This window comes from Pleurodeles waltl, chromosome 2_1, assembly GCF_031143425.1.
Source record: "Pleurodeles waltl isolate 20211129_DDA chromosome 2_1, aPleWal1.hap1.20221129, whole genome shotgun sequence".
In the NCBI taxonomy this organism is placed as follows: Eukaryota; Metazoa; Chordata; class Amphibia; order Caudata; family Salamandridae; genus Pleurodeles; species Pleurodeles waltl.
Window position 1 is genome coordinate 669,315,393 of NC_090438.1, and position 20,594 is coordinate 669,335,986.

The following is a 20,594-nucleotide window of genomic DNA, read 5'->3' on the forward strand; positions in this document are numbered from 1 at the left end:
CTTCCAAATATATTCAGCTTTGATATTAATGAGTTTTTTGGGTTCATTGAGAACATGGTTGTTGTTCAATAATAAAATTAATCCTCAAAAATAAAACTAGCCTAATAATTCTGCACTCCCTGTATGTAACACCTCACAGCAGAAGGGTGGAATCTTTTAGGAAACAGAAAATACTTAAGCATCTCATAGTTAAGGCAATCAAAACATTGATCTCAAGAAGAATACAGAATTACCTCATTCCAGGAGACTCTATCCAAGTCTAGAAGCACAGGGGGCAGAAACATGAGTAATAATTTGTGATAAGCAGTGCTAGCCAGTCACCCGTAGAGTCTCTGTGGTCCAGACCACAGAGACCATACAACGTAGAGGATTTATCCTATGATGGGCTAGCACAGGTTGGCACAAACTACTACGTCCAAATTTGAAGGACTCAATCATATGTTTTGTAAGCCTTGGAAAAGACCCAGGCTTCAAAGTCACATAGGGGGCGAAACTTGTGTTGGCAGATTTTGAAGGACTGTGAACCATTAAAGAATTAGACCACTCATGAACTGGAAGACTATGATTTTACCCAAATCCAACACACTCTCCTACTTTGGACATAACCTATAACAAATATTTATAACAGAAAAATTGTTTTGGCACTATTAGAATGCATCTTGTGAAAAATGACAATATAAAAAAAGTGTTCAACAAAAGTGATGTAACTTAGCAGAACACTCCAGCAGAAATAGAGAGAACCTTAAATTAAGAATACATGTTCATTTCTGTCAATTGTATTCATCAAGAAGTCTCTGAGTTGATTGCATAAGGCAACTATTAGACCAAGAGCACTGAGTAGGTACACCCTACATATATTTGCTATCTTAGGAAATGTTTAAAAAAGTGCTGAAGAGACTCATTTCAGAACTGTTTACACCTTTGAATTGTCAACTAAAGGATTTGTAGTGTCCAAAACTTAATCTCGCCCTGTCACTGAACACAAGCCTCCATCAGGAGTCTCATGAGTGGTAAAGTGCCTAAAAACTGGGCTCATGATTAACATAGGACTCAAATGATTACTGCATACTCCAGATAGTAGGTCTCTTCCTCATTTGTATTGTTGATTATCCTTTGGGACTGGAGGACCATAAAACAGATAGAAGACCAGAAATAAAATAGACTCTTCTCTTCCAGGAAGAGGTAGAGTTGAAGATAGGAGAAGAGATGCAAGGACACAGTAGCAGGAAGAGAAACAGACCATGACACAGGAGGTACAGGAGCAAGGAAGAAGTCAACATTTGGAAAAGCCACTTGGGTGAACAGGAGGAGGAGTGCAGGGAATGGACACATTTCTGTATTCTTCAGGGAGGATACATTAGCTGCCCAAGAAAACAAAAGGATGAATGCTAAGAGCACTCAAATAAGTACCCACCTGGACTTAGAAATCACCAATATTTTTCAAGTCTTGCAATAAACCTGCAAGATCCACCCCACCAGGAGGAACGGGTTGCTGATGCACACAATACCATGTAGCCCAGATATGCCTTGGATCAACTGCAATGTTGTGGGATTATTCAAAATGTGATTTGGAGATAATGTTATCACAATTCTCTGAATCCTAATTCCCGCAAGGCTGAGAATTATAGTTAGGAACAGAGAATATAAGGAAAGAAAAGGTGTAATACTTGTTTACACAGGCAATCTTGTTTGCAGTTCTAACATATCCTTCCCATCCACTGAATGTTCAGTAACCTGTTACACGATTAATCTAAACAAAATGTTAATTGCAGCAGTGACATAGCATCCCTGGTTATAATTCCTCATTACTGGATGGGCTGATAGAACCTACTTGACATCTGTAACCCATTGTCAAGATAAACCTGATCATCTGTAACTTCAACTTGTGAGTCAACACACTAAAGCCAAAACAAGCATCAGGTCTTACTGAAAATATGCAGATGCATGTTGCAAAGTAGACCAAGATAACACAGTAGAAGCTTGGTCTCCTGAAAAAAACCATAACATTTTACTACCAGAATCTGAACTCCGGATGACAGCACAAAACATGATCATGTTCCACCTAAACAGAAGCATGCTCGGACACCACAGTGGCACATCTGAAAGATATTCTGAAAGCCATGGTATGGCTCATAAGGGGCTTGAGGAAGTTTGATCACATCACCCCAACACTGAAATAACTACATTGTTTCCCCCACCAAACCCCGTTTGTCTTCAAAACCTCCTCCATCATCTACAAGGCCATCCAAAACAATACCCCAATTACCTTGGTGAAAATCTAACCGCCTCTGGTTGACAGTACAAACACAGAGTCCAAAACACTTTGAGAATGGAAATAAAAAAAAATACAGGAAAGCAAAGTCTAGAAATCATGCCATCTCCACCAAAAATTCAGGACATGTAACATCTTCATTGACATTAGAATTGCCTGAATTGCCTAATTCAAAAAGAAATTAAGGCACAAATTTTCAGAGAACACTACTACCCTATACAATGTTCACATATAATAGCTGGCCAAAAAGCATACTTATCAACCCTACTGATTTAGGCCCCCAGCTACAGATTCTTTTAGCACCCCTTCTGCCTACTGTTGTAGCTGAAGGCAATGGCAGGGCTCAATAATTCATGTGTCCTCCTGCAGGAAAAAATGATATATGGTATCACAGGTCGTCTGTGGGATAAATAAGTTTATACCAGAGAGGAAGTGGCTATTTATCTGTCTGCCAGTCAAATAGTACATAATCTCTGCTATTTAACCAGATGCTGCCAAAATAGTAAATAATCTCTGCTATTTAGCCACCTCGTACTATTTGACCAGCTTCCGCATAGGGTAAAAGAGGACTTAATTTAGCCACACATAAAGATAAAATGACTCCAGACAAAGGCAGGCTAGTGGTCATCTTTTACTGAGGGTGCAGGAAAGTTTGTGTGAAAGTAAATGCATACACAAATGTACAAAAGTACGTGCAAAGGTGCATGAATTAAACTATACTGTTTAGAGATTTAAAAAAACAAGAGTAAAATCTATTTTGAAGGAATACAGATATGTTAGTATAATAATGAAATGAGAAATGTAGGAATCAATCTTCTGTTTCAGGAACTCCGGGCTATGGCACATAGCTATTTTCTGATACAGTCTGGGAGTATTTTGCTGTCCACAAAGAATAATCATGATATTTGAAATACATGTTACATAAATGTTTTCACTCATGAGATTACATTGTTTTTGTTTCATGTTCGTGATCCTTGTGGTGATGATTTGTGAGGACTGGGCTCAGTTTGGGTCTGCCTATGTGAGGTAGTATGCTATTTTTGAGCTTCTTTTTTAGGAGGTTGTGCTTATTTGGTATTTCAGAGCTGGCAACACAGCAGAAGTTAATAAGAAGCAGCAAAGAGGGAGTGCAGCAAGATAGGTGTTATCTGGGCCATTGAGGGAAGGACATTTACATAAGACAATTGACAAATGAGTACACAATGCTAAGGGCTCCAGCAGGAGGTAAATGAGAAACATCAATGTGAGTGAGACCTCTTCATACATTTCACCATGGTTACCCAGGCATTTTATGACCGTCACCAGCTAGTTTCTACCAGTGGTATATTGTTGCCTCTGGAGTACTAGTAGCTGATAGTATCATCATTGCGTCTTTTTTGCCTCTAGCCAGGACGGACCATCACCACTGGTTATGGAGACGTGATGGGATCTGTGGTAACTCAGCAAAAATATGCAATGGCTAACAAACAGGGTCAAAAGGATGACAATCAGCAAAGGGGAGCCCAGTGTCATATGATGGTGCTGATGTGCAGAAGAAAGGAGTCAGGGAGGCTGCAGATAGATGCTCTCAGATGGCCCACAGAGGGTTTCTGAGTAACAAAGGAATTGGATTGCCAGCTGTGTTAGCACTGGAAACCAAGGCCCGCACCAGATGAGTGTCAAGCAAAATTTTGAGGGCAAATTAAAAGAAAGGTGGTGGAGGTACGTTTGTGGTAGATGTTTTGTGGAAGGCCAGCAAAGGGGTCTGGGTAAAGACCGGTTGAGAAACAAGTTAAGCTGTTGGCTATTGAGAATCTGAAGATGGGTGGTGGGCTTTAAAGGCTGAAGACAAAGATGGAAGGGCTGGGAGGCCAGAAGATCCTGCAGAAATGGTATGGGGGCTGACAGATGGGCTCTTATGGAGAATAGAAACAAATCTGAACATCTATCAAGGAAGTTTGAAGACAACAGTGTAGGTGTTATAGGCTTAAAAAGGGTTATGTGTGTACTGTAGAGCAACTAGTAGGTTCAGTAATCTGTGAGGCCTGGCAAAGGAATGAACAGGGTCATGGGGTCAGCAGGGCAGTGTGAAGGCCAACAGGGTGCTGGAGAATGATCTAAATGCCAAACTCAGCAGAGGGGATCAACGGCTAACCAATTGGCAGCGAGGACCAGCAAAATATAGTACGGAAATTGTGTTTTAGAGAGTGAGCTGAGGGACTAGAGGATCAGAAGTGGTGGCACTGAAATAAAACAATGAAGGATCTTGTCTGTCCACTGGTACAGAGGCTGTAAGTGCTCACAAAAAGAGGATGTCTGAAAGTGTGTAGTGCTCACAGAGAGGGCTGGTTGAGCTCTTATCAATATAAGTGCATTTAGTATTCACAAAGAGTACATTGTGGGCTGTAGGGGTGGGGCTATCAGAACTGAACTTAGGACTTTCAGAAAGATCTGAAAATCTCTGAGAGCTAGCAGAAAACTGTAAAATCTAGTAGAAAGAATACTACAGGCCAGAAAAGCTTTTAGAACTGACACAGAAGAGGGCCTGGAGAATTCTGAGAGTTAGTGGGGGCTGGCAATGGGATTATGGGAGCCAATGGCCCTTGGTTGGGGCTGGGGGATGGGGGGGGGGATCTGATGACCAGCAAGGAGACTCCAAGAGCAAGTGACACTGGCCTTCAAGATTTAAGAGTTAGTAGTACTGGTGAGGAAGATGGTGGGACACTGAGTGCTGATAGTGGGGTTCTGAAATCCTGATGAGAGAGTTCTCCCTTGAGGGCCATTATGTGAGGGAAAAGACTCTTAGTATTAGTAGGAGGGGATGAAAGCTAAACAGGGTAATGCCCTGAGGGCCAGTGGTGGAGGTTCTGGAAGAGGTGGCGAAGAAGAGGTAGTTTGAGGGGTGTAAGAACACCAGAAGCACTTACTGTTGCACTAATCTTCACATGAGTCAATCGATGACTATGCCCATACTTCATATGAAAGATCATAGACATTATAGGAATTCTATGATCTGGTAATAGGTGCAGTAGGGGGTATAGCGCTTTGTTGAGATTACAATTAGGTAACTGTATTCCTACTTGAACTGTGCACTATTTCATTCTGCTATGAGATTAAATACTTTTTTTTATTAAATAACAATTGGGCTGAACAATATGTTATTTTCTCTGTTTGTTGAGTTGTTGACTTATGTACTTTTGTTCTCTGACAGGTTTCTCTCAGAAATAGTAGCAGTGTAAATGTATTTTAATTAAGAACTTGCATTTAAATATGAATATTTTGTTTATAATCCTTTAAACTCTGTATGTCCAACATGTTTCTGTTTGGAATTAAGATAAATGTTTTAAAAAGTGTTGGTTTCTACTTTTAATTATTTATTTGAGAACTGGTGATGATATAGTTGGTCATATGGTTGTCACATCAACAGTTTTGACCTTTCCAAAGTTCACCACCAAGAATTTAAGTTGAATAGGCTGCACAAAGAGGCAAATACCTTTGAGAGCAGTCATTACAGTATCAACCTTTTTTAATGATTGTAATTGCTTTTTTACCTGATATTCATTGGCATCATAGAGGGAAAGTAACTGGGAAAGCAAATGAGTCAGTCAATATGAGATATGCAAAGTAATTAGTTTAGGACCTGGTTACTTTGCCAAGGACCACATTCTTTGTATGCCTCTATTTGTGCCCAGTCATGGGTATGGTACTGTTGGTCTGATGCTATCACTTTCTGCTGTTGGTGGTTCTGTGTTTTATGGCTACTTTTAAAGAATCTGGACTATTGCATGGTGTAGCTCCAGTTATGATTGGAGGGATTACCATTGCTGTTACCAAACAGATGATCAAGCATAGGCCAGACCAGAAGATGATGGTACATCATGCATAGGCCCCATTACAGGATGATGGTACTTATCAGCAAGTTAGACTCCATTTATCTTACACTTTTCTGTCCTAATCTATGAATAAGCACACTTTAAAGATTGTTGTCACATGATGGAGCATTCCTCGGCACCTCCCACGATACTTACTAATTTTCATATAATCCAGACTACAAACGTACAACTGACCAACAAATTACAACCACCAAGAAGGTGGTACATGTCTGAAAATGAAACTCTCCTCTCTTTTAAAACACTCTGCTTCACTTCATTCATACGCACAACAAAAAGGGTTACTATGAAATTATTGGAGAACATTTCAGAACCTGAGACAAACACAAATGTTTCTCTACAGGATATCAATCATGCGCAGCTGGGGCAAAAAGCTCTAATCTAATATTGCAATAAAAAGTAGAACAATACAGGAGAAGTGCTTCTTTCTCTTGTTGTCTAACCTTTGCTGGACTCTTAAGCCAAGAATCACAGGTGAGACCAGCATGGACTGATCAAAGCTGTTTTGTTGCTTCCAGGTAAGACAGCACTCTCCACCTGTTCGCATTACCTCGGAGACCAAATGCAATATAGGAAGCAGAGCATGAGGGGGTTTCACTAGAGTAGAATAAAACCTAATGTATCAAAGGGAATACATTGGAAGCATTCTCCTCATCCACCTGCTATACCCAGTTTCTGGGAGGGAGGTGGGCTGTACAGGTTATGGCATATCCACTATGGCCTCATCACCTCCTCTGCAACCATAAGGGACCAGTGCCTCATCTCCCCTGCCTAGCAGTAAGATCCGACGCCTCACCTCCCCATTGACAGTAAGGCACGGACGCTGCACCGGCTCCATTGACGCATCCCCTCTCCAACTCTGTGCAGTGTCTTTGTTTCCTCATCTTTTTCCAAGGTACTGCATACAGGGTCTATACGGCGCTGTGGCTGACCGCTCTCCATCACGGGTAGTGCTGGACTGTTGGAAGCAACTCCATCAAGCTGTTGTGATAGCCCAAATTGGAGCTATGGTGCTCCTAAGTGCTATACTACATTTAATCTTTGAAAATTTTTATCTTTACTTGTGTATGTTGGATTGTTATCTTTTTGGTCTCATCCATAAGCTGTTACTGGACATAATTGTGGCACCATCAGTACCCTCCTCGGCCTGTGAAGAATCATAAAAAGGAATGCCCTCCTGTCTGATGAGCCTGAAGGAAGACTGGAACTGCTTTCCTTAAACCCAAAACCTCAGAGGGTCAGTTGTCTTACCTCCTCTTTGAGCAATAGGACACAATAGGCGTGCAGAGGCTTTTCCTGCAACTGCTCAGGTGACCAGTTCCAAGTCAAACTGACCTGGCTGGAGTGAATCTGGAACCCAAAGTGCTGTGCCCAGGGTCCTGGACTCCTGACTGGTATCACAGTGTACTCAACCTAAAGATTCCTGAAACCTAGAAATGTTTGGCTACTTTTTGCTCTGAGAACTGAAGGGGGACTGGGACCAACCGGTCAAGCCAATCCAATAAAGGTGCATCACTGCTGGGGCAAAAATGTAGGATGTTCTCACTCCATTCTTTTTGCCGCAACAAATTTGATTCTGTAGAAATTCACAGAAAACGTGTCAGGTTTGTGGGGACGCTTTTGGCTACAGACAGCACCCTTACCCTGCTGGAAAAATCCAGGTTCTAAAAATGTTTACTAAGTCCAAAGGTAGAAATCTTCAACGGGTAAAGGCAAGAAAAGTATCTGGTTGGCAAGGCACTTTTGTGGGCGTGAAATTCAAATTACCCCCGTTTAGAGTTTTCCCACTAAAAGTCAACAGCTTCAACTAGACCTCATCTCACGTATATCCAATGATGTGGCACCTTCATCAGCTCCACATAAGCCTTCAGCCTGCTGCCTTGATCCATTGAGGATTTTCGATTTCTATCTCAGAGGCTAAGTCAGAAGATAAAACTTTTCACCAGGACAAACCTAGTCCCTGTATGCAATACATGCTTCATCGTGGTCACCCTTTCCTTTTGACGTTGACGCAGTGCTGCATGTCCGGATGACCGGGGTGGTGCATAATGCTTTTTACTGCTATTTTGAAACTTAAACTTGAAAAATTCATAACTCCAAAACTACTCATTGGACTTTTGTTGTTTTGGTGTAAATTTATGATTTAACACAGGATAGTTACCAGGCATGTGATGGTGGACATATTTTATTTTCTACAAACCTCAAAAGCAGGTAACTAGTGTTTGTGGGCTGTCTGACTTATGGATGACCTCAGCCTATAAACATCTCCATGAGATCTAACAACACCAACAGCTCTGGGACTTTTATACTAAGAATTGAGACTGCTCTATGAGGGCATATCATAGCAGACCCACACAGAACACTTGTTTTGCGACAAACCATGCATGAAATGTAGATTATAAATGTAAAAAAAAACACTCAGCGTAGTTATTTTCCCTCAAATCCTCCTGCCCATACATCCTTTCAAGTCCCCCACTCTAAAGGCAATCAGACTTTTTCCAATGGGTTGCCACCACTCTCCCCACTTCTGCCAAGTTGTATACACACCACTCCTCTACATTTATTTAACAAGCGAGCAGTTTGTTTGTTGGCTGAAGTATGGGGCCCTACTTGGACCAACCCCCAATGTTAGAAAGTAATTTTTTGTGTGCATATCATCTGATTACATCTATATATTTATCAGTTTGCACATATGACTCAGTCCTGATTAGTGCACTATCTAGGAGCACCCTCTGTTCCAGAGTGCAAACATCCATGAACTTCCAAACTAACTGCTAAAAAAGTTAGTTCACTTAAAAAATGAAATAATTTTTACTGAGGTCTTTAGCAAGCAAAACAATGAATGAAAAGTGACATGTAGAGCACACAGATACTCCGAGGAGTGTCCTTGCATCTACTACATGCATTTGGACGGTCTATTCTAGCTAAAAAATCTATTTTAGCAGTTTCTTTTTAAACCGCAAGGTATCTGCAACTGAACGCAGCTCAAAAGGGAGTCTGTTCCAAGCAGTAGGTCCGTGGTGAGAAAAGTCCCGACCTCCCACTCTGATACAACGAATCTTAGGGGTCCTTGCCAGAAAACTATTAGATGAGCACAAGTCTCTATTGGGGGTGTAAAAGCGGATTCTGGCTCTATGATAGCCTGCACCTGTAAGATGAAGTGTCCTATGTACCAGACCAGTGACCAGAAGTAGTGTTTTGAAGAGAAGTGTCTTCCATATTGGTACCTATTGAAGGGCATGCAGGTGTGGGGGCATGTGTGTTCTTGGTAGGAGGCTGAGGAGAATGCAGGCTGCAATATTCTGGACCACCTGAAGTCTATTAAGCAGATAATCAGGTAGTCCTGAATTTAGGGCATTACCATAGTCTAGTCTTGATGTTTTGAGCAACTAGATGACCTCCTTTCTTGCACAGGGTGACAAAAAGTGCAGGGACCTTTTTAGTATGCACAAAAGCCCAAAGCATGTGCATACCATCACCCTGATTTGAGTTTGGAAGGATAGGGAATTGTCAAAAATAACACTTACGTTCTTAACTGTTCCCCACTCAGGGTTTGGTGGTGAGGCATCCTTAGGCCTGAAAGTCTGCCATGTCCCCGGGTCTTATATGCGAAGAATACATTTTTGTCTTTGTCTGTATTACATTTTAGTTAATGGGTGTTCAGCCAATGGAAGGCCGGATTAAGGTAGGTTTTCACAGACTCCCCTGCAATCTCTTCTCCCTTCCCACAAGAGAACAACAGCTAAATATCATCAGCATATGAAATCACTTTGGCCCCAAAAGCTTCTGCTAGCTGGGCTATGGGGGTGAGGTACATGTTAAATAATGTAGGGCTCAAAACAGAGTCCTCTGGCACCCCCACAGTCAACTCACATGATCTTGAGGAAAACGGGGGAACGCATACTTCCTGTCCTCTTCCCTCTAAAAAGGAGGCTAGCCAGTTCAAGGCTTGTCTGTCTATCCCAATAGATTTAAGAGGCGCTAGGTGTTTGGGTTTGGGGACCGTATCAAAGGCCACTGACAGGTCCAACATAATCAGCACAGCTTTCCCTCTGACATCCAAAATGCTTCCAATATATGCAGTGACTTCCATTAGCACTATCTCCATACTGAAGTTAGGTGGAAGGCCAGACTGGCTAGGATGACGCAGATCATTAATTTCAAGGTACTGGGAAAGTTGTTGATTTGCAAATTTCTCCAGCAACTTAGACATGGCCAGCATGAGAGTTTTTTAAGCAGGGGCAGAATTTCCGCCTGCTTCCATGACACAGGAACTATAGCTGAGGCCAGTGAGGCATTAAGCACTCTGTTAAACAAAGGATTGATAGTGGTTGCTCCCAATGCTAACAGTTTAGGAGGACAGGGATCTGATGGAGATCCTAATTTAAGACCGGGATGATGATTCCTCCAAGGGGATAGAGTGGAAGCTAGCGAATGTAGCCTTAGTTGGCATAGTTGTAATTCAGCATATTATATTCTGCAGACTCTTCTCCAACTGAGAGCCTCTGAAGGTTTATTTTGAAAACAGGAAGCCAGCTGGTCACACTGTTCAGCTGAGAGTTGTTGGATTCTGGTGTAAATTAAATTACATAAAGTTTCGTACAGCTTTGAAAATGTCCCTTGATTGTTACCTGCTGCCTCTCTAGGTTATTCTTACTTACTAGCATAATATTTCTTTAGAGCTGCCTGATAAATGACTTTGTCCTTGGCATTATACTTTTTTTGCCACTGTCTCTCAAAGATCTTACTTTGTTTTTTTCTCATTGCTGAGACAGATGGTGAACCAAGGGCCAGACAGCTTATTTCCACAAGGTAACTGAACAGAGACTGGTGCAAGCTTATTAGATGTGTTACAAATCCAGCTATCAAGAAAGTTGGCATCTTCTTCAAATGAGCCAGGGAGGGAAGGAATACTCTCTTCCACAGACCTAATGACTTCCAGAGGTTGACATGTATGAAATGCTCTGGAAGCACATAAAACTTTGACTGACAGAAGGTACAGGGGTAGCATTTTTACAATGGCAGGCAGTTCATACTAATGGTGTAGGCTCTTCTAATTGTAGCATTATGTTGGAGAAAATTTGGTCCAATAAATGACCAGCTAGATGTGTTGGGGTAAACACATACTGAATAAATTCTAAAGTAGACATGGTGTCTGATAATCCGATCACCTCACTGTCTTCTACTTTATCCATATGTAACTAGAGGTCCCCCAGGATTATAAAATGTATGATCTTACTGCCCAATGAACAGGGGCATTACCCAACGACTTAAGGAAAGGTCCAGGAGTCCGTAACTTAGTGCTCCGGCCACTGATTGATGGGGTGACAGGGAAAGGTGAAAGCCCAGCACTTTAGCTCCTTTGAGGCCATCAATAGAGAGTAACAAACAGTCATACACTTCTTTGTATAACATAGCTATCACTCCTCCTCTTCTACTTAGGTGATCCTGTTTATGTAATTTATAGCCTTTGGAATAGCTTGGGCAATTGTGGGGTTCGGTGACTCCGACAGCCATGTTTCAGTTATGAACAAAATATCTAGATTTCCTTCATTCAATAAGTCAAAATTGTATCTGGCATCTTTTTGCAATAAACAAACACTAAGCAAAGCTGCCGTCAATGGTGTGCTCCTTATCAGAGCTTCAGGAAAGGATGTAGTAACAATAGCCTGTGAAGCAAATTTAACCTGCGAGTCACAATAAAGACAAGGATATTTTTCCTTCAGAGCAGATTAAAAGCACTGGGGAGCACATGTCTGTGCAGGGGCTAAACTAAGCAGTAAATCCCTATTATAGTGAATGCATGACATACCTCTGGGGGGGTCATGGCAGAGTAGCTGGCACTAGCTGATTTGTGTAGACGGGCTTGCCTTTTGTGCATATGCATCTCACTAGCACAGCAGCACAGCGTCTCTTCTTAAGTAAATGTAGTCCAAAGAAAGCTAGAGTGCACACTGATCAACAATGGTGCCTCTAGCTGTTCAAGAAAGAAAAATGGCCGACTTTCTTTAAAATAATTATTAACTGCTCCCAACCTCCCTTAGATGTGTAAGAATAGCAAATACAACAGCACGCTATTTTTAAGAAACCATCTTTAAAACAGCATTTAAAAACCCTAAAAACAGTCTGTGCAAGTTGCAGAAACCTTATATCTAAGAAGAGTATGGTGCATTTTCAGCGTTTCTATCCAGACTTGCAAAATACAGTATGTCTGATGAAGAACCGACAAGTACACCGAAAAATCTAATTGTGACCAACACTAAAAAAGCAGATACTAAAAGAAATTACATCCATTGATTCTATCAGTCCAGCAGCAAACAAGAGACCAGAAACATCAATAAACAGAAAAGCAGGAGGGGACAAGGACAAATGAAAGGAAAATAAGGAGGAATCTCAGGAGTTAAGTGAAGACCTACTCATCAGTACTTCTTACACGCTGTTAACTAAACATCAAAGAAAGGTATTTTAAAGGGTATATAATTTGTCTGCACATACAAAACAAATACATTGAAAATGATATTGCATTTTTCAAAATCATTAGAAACCTGTGTTTGAGATATTTCTTAGCAGTCTGAGAACCAATAATTCTGATTCTAGAGTTTTAAACCAAAAATCATATTTCTGTGAACACTAGCACAAAACATGCTGGGTAATTTTGAAATATTGGTTAACAGTGATGTAAAGACTTTTAAGTTGAATAAAAGTAATTCACATGACAAATTTAAGATTGGTGAACACTAGAGGCATTACCTAATAACCAGAACATTATCTTACAGATAGCAGACAAAGGTTGCAGCCTGTGATATTGGACACACATCATAATGTAAGGAAAATGAATGAACATATCAATTACACTCGTTTCTATATTAAGCTGGGTGAGAATCCCACTTTTGAATCCCAAAAGACTTTGGTTTTGCTATTGGACAGAGCTGAAAAATTTGAATGGATTGCAAACAAAACGATCTTCGAAAATGACACATCCCCAGTGACCTAGACTGTATATGCCGGTTGCCTAAAGTACATAAGTACATTTCAATGTTTTGTGTGTGAATGTGGCTTAACTCATGAACCAGTTGGCAAATATCTAGCTTAATTCTCACAACCCATAATACAAAGTAGGAGATCATACCTGGAAAACACAACACATTTTAAAAAAAGATTTAAATAGTGGATCTTTCTGAGAAGGACAATATATGGTTATGTACAACTTATATTAATTCATTATACTAGACAATCAGTCAATGACTTCATTTCGGCTATTGCCATCAAAGCAAAATAAGACATTATAGAAAAGCAATAAATCATTAAAACACGAAAATGCTCAAAACGTAGCTAGTAAAAAGCTAAATAGCGCAGAAACATAAAAGAGCCTAGCAACATGTTGAAGAGGCATCAGACAAATTAAGGGCAGGGCTCCAAGACATAGTTTCATAAGTTTGCATAAGCCAAAAGAACCCTCCAAGAGACAGCATAAAATTTGTGAAAACTGGCCAACTGTTAAACATCTAAATAAAACGTGAATTTACATGAGCCTTGGGGATTAGGCACTAAGATTAGGACAATCAGCCATTTTCTGTCCTTGCCTCCACACATTTATAAGGAAATGGGAAACAGCAAATACTATTGATTGTGTAGTGTTTGTCTGCAGTGTCCTGGTAGTAATTTTGTGATTCCTGATACCCAAATTATGGCATACCGGCACGATCCACTTCTTCCTATAGGCATACATTGCAGATAGAAATATAAAACCATATTCTATTGTTTCCTTGACTGCAGGGCAAAAACGACAGCTCAAATCTGACTCGACATGAACAATTGGACGTTGTCACTTAGCAGCAAATGACCGAAGAGGCAAGGTCCCCACACAAAACTTAAAATAAAGAGCTCTAGCAGCAGGGGGCTCAATTACGTTCATGAACTCTTCCAGACAGTAAGTATCTTTGAACTCCAGAAAGCTCGAAGTTAAGCCTACCCCCTCAGACCTACATAATTTACCATCTACATGCCTCTAGTCCAGCTTCTTGAGCATAGACTTGGAAACCTCACAAGACATTTCTGGGTGTGCCCACAAATCACCACACCCAATTTCTTTGAAGCAGCACCTAATGAACCACAACCACAGAATCTTAGTGTCCCCTCAAAGTTTTAAGATTTCTTCCAATCCCGCCCGAAAAGATAATAAATCAGGTATAGACCAAATCCTCCTCCAATACAAAAATGGGCTAAGTCTGACTTTTAAGACAAGAGGTTGAATGCCAAGATCTAATCTAAGTGGCACTAATGGGGTAAACAACAGGGAGAATAGTAATGCATTGAAGAAAGCGATTTTCAGTTACTGCGAAATCACTGATGTTATCGTGCCTCCACTCCCTGGAACACTGGAATGGGGTCTGTTAACTCCCCAGCTGGCCTGTATCTGATCTGGGCATAATTTGCTAGATGAAGCCTCCTGATGACAGATCAAATATTTTGGAACCCCCATATTAATTGAGACTGCCCACAGCCCCTCCCTAGGAACTAAATCAAAGACTGCCCATAGGTCAACAAAAATGACATACAGGCACCCATCCCCCAGCGTAACGTACTTCCAGTAAATAAGTTGCAATTGAAGTACTTGGTTGATAGTGCTCGTCCCAGTACTGAATCCCGCTTGGAAAGGAATCAACACTCTTACATCTTGAATCCAAGTTTGAAGTCTACTCAGCAGAATACATCTGAAAAACTTATGCTCACTATCAATAAGTCTAATTGGATGGTAGTTAGAAGAAACCAACTTCTGGCTCTTCTTGTAGATAGGGACAATCTCAACCCCTGTTCTAGTCTGCGGCATCATGGAGCCATTCATGATATCATTAAAGAGGAGTGCAAAGCATTTTCAGGCTTTGAATAAATCCTCAGGTACCTTATCAAGACCCAACGCTTTCCCTATCCAGTCAATTGCAGCCACAACATCTCTCACAGTAATGGGGCTAGGAGCACAGTGTGGCTGGTAAGTGGGGGCAGCAAAAGGCAAGGCACCAGGAGAAATACACACTTGCCTGCTCTTCAGGTAGGCCCAAGCCCCCAGCTTGCAAAGCCATGGTCACACCCTGAGATTCCCTGTTAGCTAGATCCTGAACAGGGTCAACGTTTGACAGTAAGGCCAATTGGCTTTGCCCCCTTTGCATGGGCATACCGATCTGGAAAAGTATAAAACCAAACTGCAGCAGTTATACTGTTACACAGCAGGGTTTCAGGGACTAGACCTTTACAAGCCACAATTTGCTAAAAAGAGTGATGATCTTTCCCTTAGACGCAACCAATAATGCTTCCCACCTACCAATCGCATGTTCTTGTTTAGCCCTGTCCAGTAGAACCTTATAGGAAGCTCTAACTTCCTGTACTGCAGCTTTATTTCCCTACTTGATGGTGGCCGTTGAAGCCCGATTGTTTGGCTGTCATGCCTTTGTGAACCATTTTGCAACAGGAGTCCATTTTGGAAGGGTCCTGGCTTCTACCAGGAGGAGCTCCCTAATAGAGCAGAACAAGGAATTATGGATATCAATAAGATCCTCCCATGATGGTGCTACAAACAGACTTTCACCTAGGGCCAGGACTGCTTCCAGAGCTGTAACTACAGTCTCATACAGCTGGGTTAGTTGGAGTGGAGGCCACAGTGCTCCATCTCAACCTGCACCAATTACTAGATGATTCAAGATGCCTGTGAAAGGGCTCTAGATCATATAAAAACACACTGGGGCCCAAAGACTTGATGGAAAGGTTCAAGGCATTGTGATTACTGGCCTGCCTTAGCACCACCTCCATATCAATTACTAATGGCCATACCCTTACATCCACTAAAATGTAGTCGATAAAACGGGCCCGCCCAACTGATTGAAGGTAACATTCCCCCCTTTGTCTGATAGGGTCCTCTCATTGCACGCTCTCAGACCATTGTTGAGGGTGAAGGTATTGAGTTTCAAAACTGCTGCAGACCACTTTTTAATCAGCTGGTGTGTAAGCCCTAGGATTGCCTAAGCTTCAACCTCCTCTTCCCTGAGGGCGTCCCTAGCAATTCCAAAGGGTTCCTAAGTGCAGTTAAAATCCCCTGACACAATTCTAAAGTCTGCTGCTGGAAGAGTCAAAAGATATTCATTAATGACATCAATAACAGCTATACCACTTGTTTTACCTCCAGGCCTACAATAGACATTGTATAAACATAATATAACCCCATCAGGAAATTGGAGAAGTACACATAACACATGTGGAGATCCGAGATCAATCACTCTAGAAGTACAGGTCACAGCTGTTATCAGCGGACTTGCGAGGCCCCCGATAGTCTGCCCTTTCCTTAAAACTGCAGGTAGATCGAAGCTGACAAACCCAGGCCTAAAACATGTCATTATGGCCCATGTTTCCTGGAACATGCACAGATCGAAATGATCCACAAAGCTACCCCACTCAGGGCATGCCAGCTTGTTTTTAAGACCCAAAAGGTTCCAGGATACAAGCTTGGTGGTGGGAAGCACCAGGGCAATGGAATCATGGTCCTGACTGGCAATACAAGAGGGAGATGCAGGTGTCAAAGGGCTCCTAGACGCGTATTGCCGCAATGATTCATCATGGCCAGAATAATCCAGTGTGGAATGAACAGTCACCACAGGCATCTCATGCTCCAAAGGGGAAGAATAGGGATAATGCATAGGACCAATTACAGTCTCGTTTTCTGTCACGGTTTCCAACTCCCTTGATTGGCCCAAAGACGGTGGGAGTCAGTAAATTACATCTAATCCTGAGAGAACAGGAATCTATTTGAAATAGTGATACTTAAGGCACCGGGTGGCTCTGTGCGGCAATCCCTGCCATTCTTGCCTACAAATCAACTAGATCACTGGATGTGTTAACTGACCTTCGATTGTAAAAATAACCCAGTGAAACAATGCTAATAACCGGGCCTCGCACTCACACAGCCAAACATGTTTTCAAACTTGGCCTCAGATGAAATCACACGGTGAGCCAGTTCTGGATTTCTACAATTAATGATCACACAATCCTCCTCAGATGATTTAGGTGAGCAGCCGATCCACCCAATTCACCTGACCAGCAAGATATCTTGGTACTCAGACATATTAAAACGCGGTATTCTGCGAAGGTCCATGACAGACTTTGGCCCTCATTACGATCCTGGCGGTCTTAAGTCTGCCAGGGTCGTGGTGGCGGTCAGACCACCACATTACAACCGTGGCAGTAGCTCCACGGTCTGACCGCCAGCCCCGCCACTTTTAAACTATAGGATCACAATAAACATGTTGGTCTGTTTTCTCTCTGAATTGCAAGTGCTCAGAGCAAAAATAAACGCTAATATCTACTTTAGATCTCGATTTTATTAATGTACTTTTTTCAATCCAGAAATTTATTTCTGTTCTCAATGACATAAATATGAGAGAAAACTTCTGCTTAAAGTCAGTAATGAAAAACTCTATAATTCTAATGGTCTTATATTTCCTTGTGCTGCTTATCTAAAATGGCTTACCTGTAGCTCAGACAGTTCTTGCTCCACATCCAACCGCTTCTGCTTGTGTTCCTCAAGTTCCTGGATGGTCTCCTGAAGCTCTCTAACAGCAGTCTGAGCCAACAAAAAAGAATGATGGAAGCAAATTATTTTAAACCACACCACAGAGTTTGATTAATAGTGTACTCCAGTAGGTAGCTAGCAATGGCCCTCACTCGACTTAGGATGGCATTCATATCACCAGTGATAAATGGTAAATACCATTGCAGTAATTGCTCTGCCAATGTGACATAATGTTAGCTGTAAAAGAGCATAACTGGTAAAAACAGCATTTTAGTAGAAATGCCATGAGTGTTGAAATGTAGACCTTAGCAAACAAATGTCAGAGGTAAAAATACTTGAGACATTAAATTAAATTACATGCTGCTGTTGTTCCACTACAGAAATTTGAAAGATTTGCATTATTGGTATACATGACCAAATGTAAGACTAGCCCTCATCAAGCTTTTAAACATAGCCTTCAGTACACAAAACCTCTAGTACTTGCATTAATGACAATGATGTGGTCCTCCAAACACACACAATATGCTTATTTAAGTACTTACTCTCAAAATAACATTGTGCGTACTGGTAAAAGCTAGACAATTTCCAAACCACAATTAGTTGGTTCTAGAGGGAGCACAAGTGAAGGCGGAATTCTGTGGTGAAAATGGCAGATTAGGGTTGACAGAGGAACACACTAACAGAAAGGGCTAGCTTTAATCCACATGTTTTTATTTCAGGGCTATATATTCAGTTCCTAGTCAATCTGTCCTTCCAGGCCCTAAAACTGGGTTAATGCTGCAGGTCAGTACAGTACAAGAGTGATACAAGGTGCATGACTGAGGAGAAACCAGCACAAGACTTTGGGTTCTGAAACAAAAGAGGAATTCAGCTGCTTCAGAAAGTGTTGAGGTGCTGATACTGCATGTATTCTTTGGAGGCACAGTGCTGCCAGTCCTCTGGGAAGGCTGCCAGATCTGGATGAGATTAATAGCTTGGCCAACCACAAGTGAACAAGGGCCTCTATGTTTTAGATGGTAGGGAGACTTCATCTGTAACTTCTTCTTCTACAACAGAATGGCACACTGTATGAAGTTTTATAGGGGTGGGCTCAACAAATGGCGATTTCTCACCTAGAAACCTTCATGAAAATATTACTTGATGTACCTTGTGAAAGTAAGAATACTAATTTGTGCACTAAAGTTAACAAAACTATTAAAATTGTCCCATCATTGTGAAAGATCAATGACAAAGTTCTGAGCTCATAGATGGAAATCTTGCTATAAACTACTATGAGCATCGCTCAGTGATGTAGGTCTTTTAACCCAGTGGAACCTTTATATACTCATTTAAAGTTATTCTAGAATAAAGTCATTCAAAGTAACCAAAGCAATCATGTCTTTTAAGGACAGTCTCTAACATAAATGAAAAAAGATATTTGCCTTCGGTAACACCTTTTCTGGTAGAAGCTCTACCAAGCCACAAATTCCTCACCTCAGGAATATTTCTCACATGTAGGATTGGATCTGGAAACCTTTCAGCAATATCTTTGCATGACAAACGTTAGAGCCTTGCAGCTCCGCATGGACGCCAATCCACTGGGGAAACAACATGTAGGGCCTGTATAGACAACACTCTTGCACACTGATGTTAGCTGCTTTCTGAGACAGTCCAGAGCCCCAAAAAGTAAACTGCTGGAGAGTGTGCAGATTCCTACGCTCTGGATCATACTAATGGATAGAGTCAAATCACAGAACAGGGAGGATTGGAGAGCTAGTGAGGAATCTGTGGCTAAAATGAGTCTCTATCAGAAAGAGCATTATCAAAGGTAATTCACTTTTTTCTTCTTATAGAGACTTCTAACTGTAGGTTCCTCATCTTTTGAATAGATACCAAAACAGCACCTATCTGCAGGTGGGTCCGTGAGTAGACAGACTAGACAGTCCTGCAGGACTGAGCATGAAAAATGATCCACTCAGTGAACTTGACAGGCCAAACAATAGTGCTTCGAGAACATACGAAAGGATGACAATGTAGCTGCCTGAAAAATGTTTAGGATATTGACTACACAGGCGAGTGCAGTGGTGCAGCTTTGGCCCTGGTAGAATGAACACACAGTCCTTATGAAGGCTGCTTTTTGGTTAGTGCACAGCAGATATTTATGCAGAGCACAATCCAGCATGAGATGAGTCTCTTCTGCAATGCACTGCCTTTTTTGGCTCCGGAAAACCACACAAAGAGCTGCTCATCCACAAGTTGGTCTTTTGTATAATCTATCTATCAATCAATCAATAAATACATTTGTTGAGCGTGCTACTCACCCGGTAGGCTCTCAAGGCGCGGCGGTGGGTGGTTGGGGGTGCTACTGCTCGAATAGCCAGGTCTTGAGGCGCTTCCTGAAGGTCCTGAGGTCCTGGGTCTTGCATAGGTTGGTGGGGAGGGAAAGGATCTGCCGCTGGCTGTGGTACAGTGAATGCGAGGGACTGTTTCAAGGGCGAGGTCGGCGGAGCGGAGCTGGCGTGTCGGGATGTGGAACGTTAAGTCGATCGTTGCGGTAGGCTGGTTTGGTGTCTTGGAGGGCCTGTGAAGGTGGATTAGGATTTTGAAGACAATCCTTTTGTTGACGGGTAGCCAGTGTAGGGCTCTTAGGTGGGCAGAGATGTGTTCGTGGCGAGGGAGGTTGAGGATGAGATGTGCTGAGACGTTCTGGATGCACTGGAGTTTTTTTTGGAGCTTGGCCGATGATCCTGCGTAGAGGGTGTTGCTGTAGTCTAGTCTGCTGCTAACGAGGGGGCATGGGTGACCGTTCTTCTGGTTTCCACGGGAATCCACCTGAAGGTCTTGCAGAGAATACGAAGGGTGTTGAAGCATGAGGACCAGATGGCATTGACTTGCTGGGTCATGGAAAGTGAAGAGT

General features: G+C 41.9%; 1 protein-coding gene across 5 annotated transcripts in view; it reads right to left on the minus strand.

Annotated features, from left to right (window-relative positions):
- Positions 1-20,594, minus strand: part of FYCO1 (FYVE and coiled-coil domain autophagy adaptor 1) — a 733,597-nt gene that overhangs the window by 447,102 nt on the left and 265,901 nt on the right. For all 5 annotated transcript variants that reach the window (XM_069216428.1, XM_069216419.1, XM_069216401.1 and 2 more), the window contains one exon: positions 17,657-17,749. In XM_069216428.1, the coding sequence (XP_069072529.1) occupies positions 17,657-17,749 (93 nt within the window). The remainder of the gene's footprint in view (positions 1-17,656; positions 17,750-20,594) is intronic.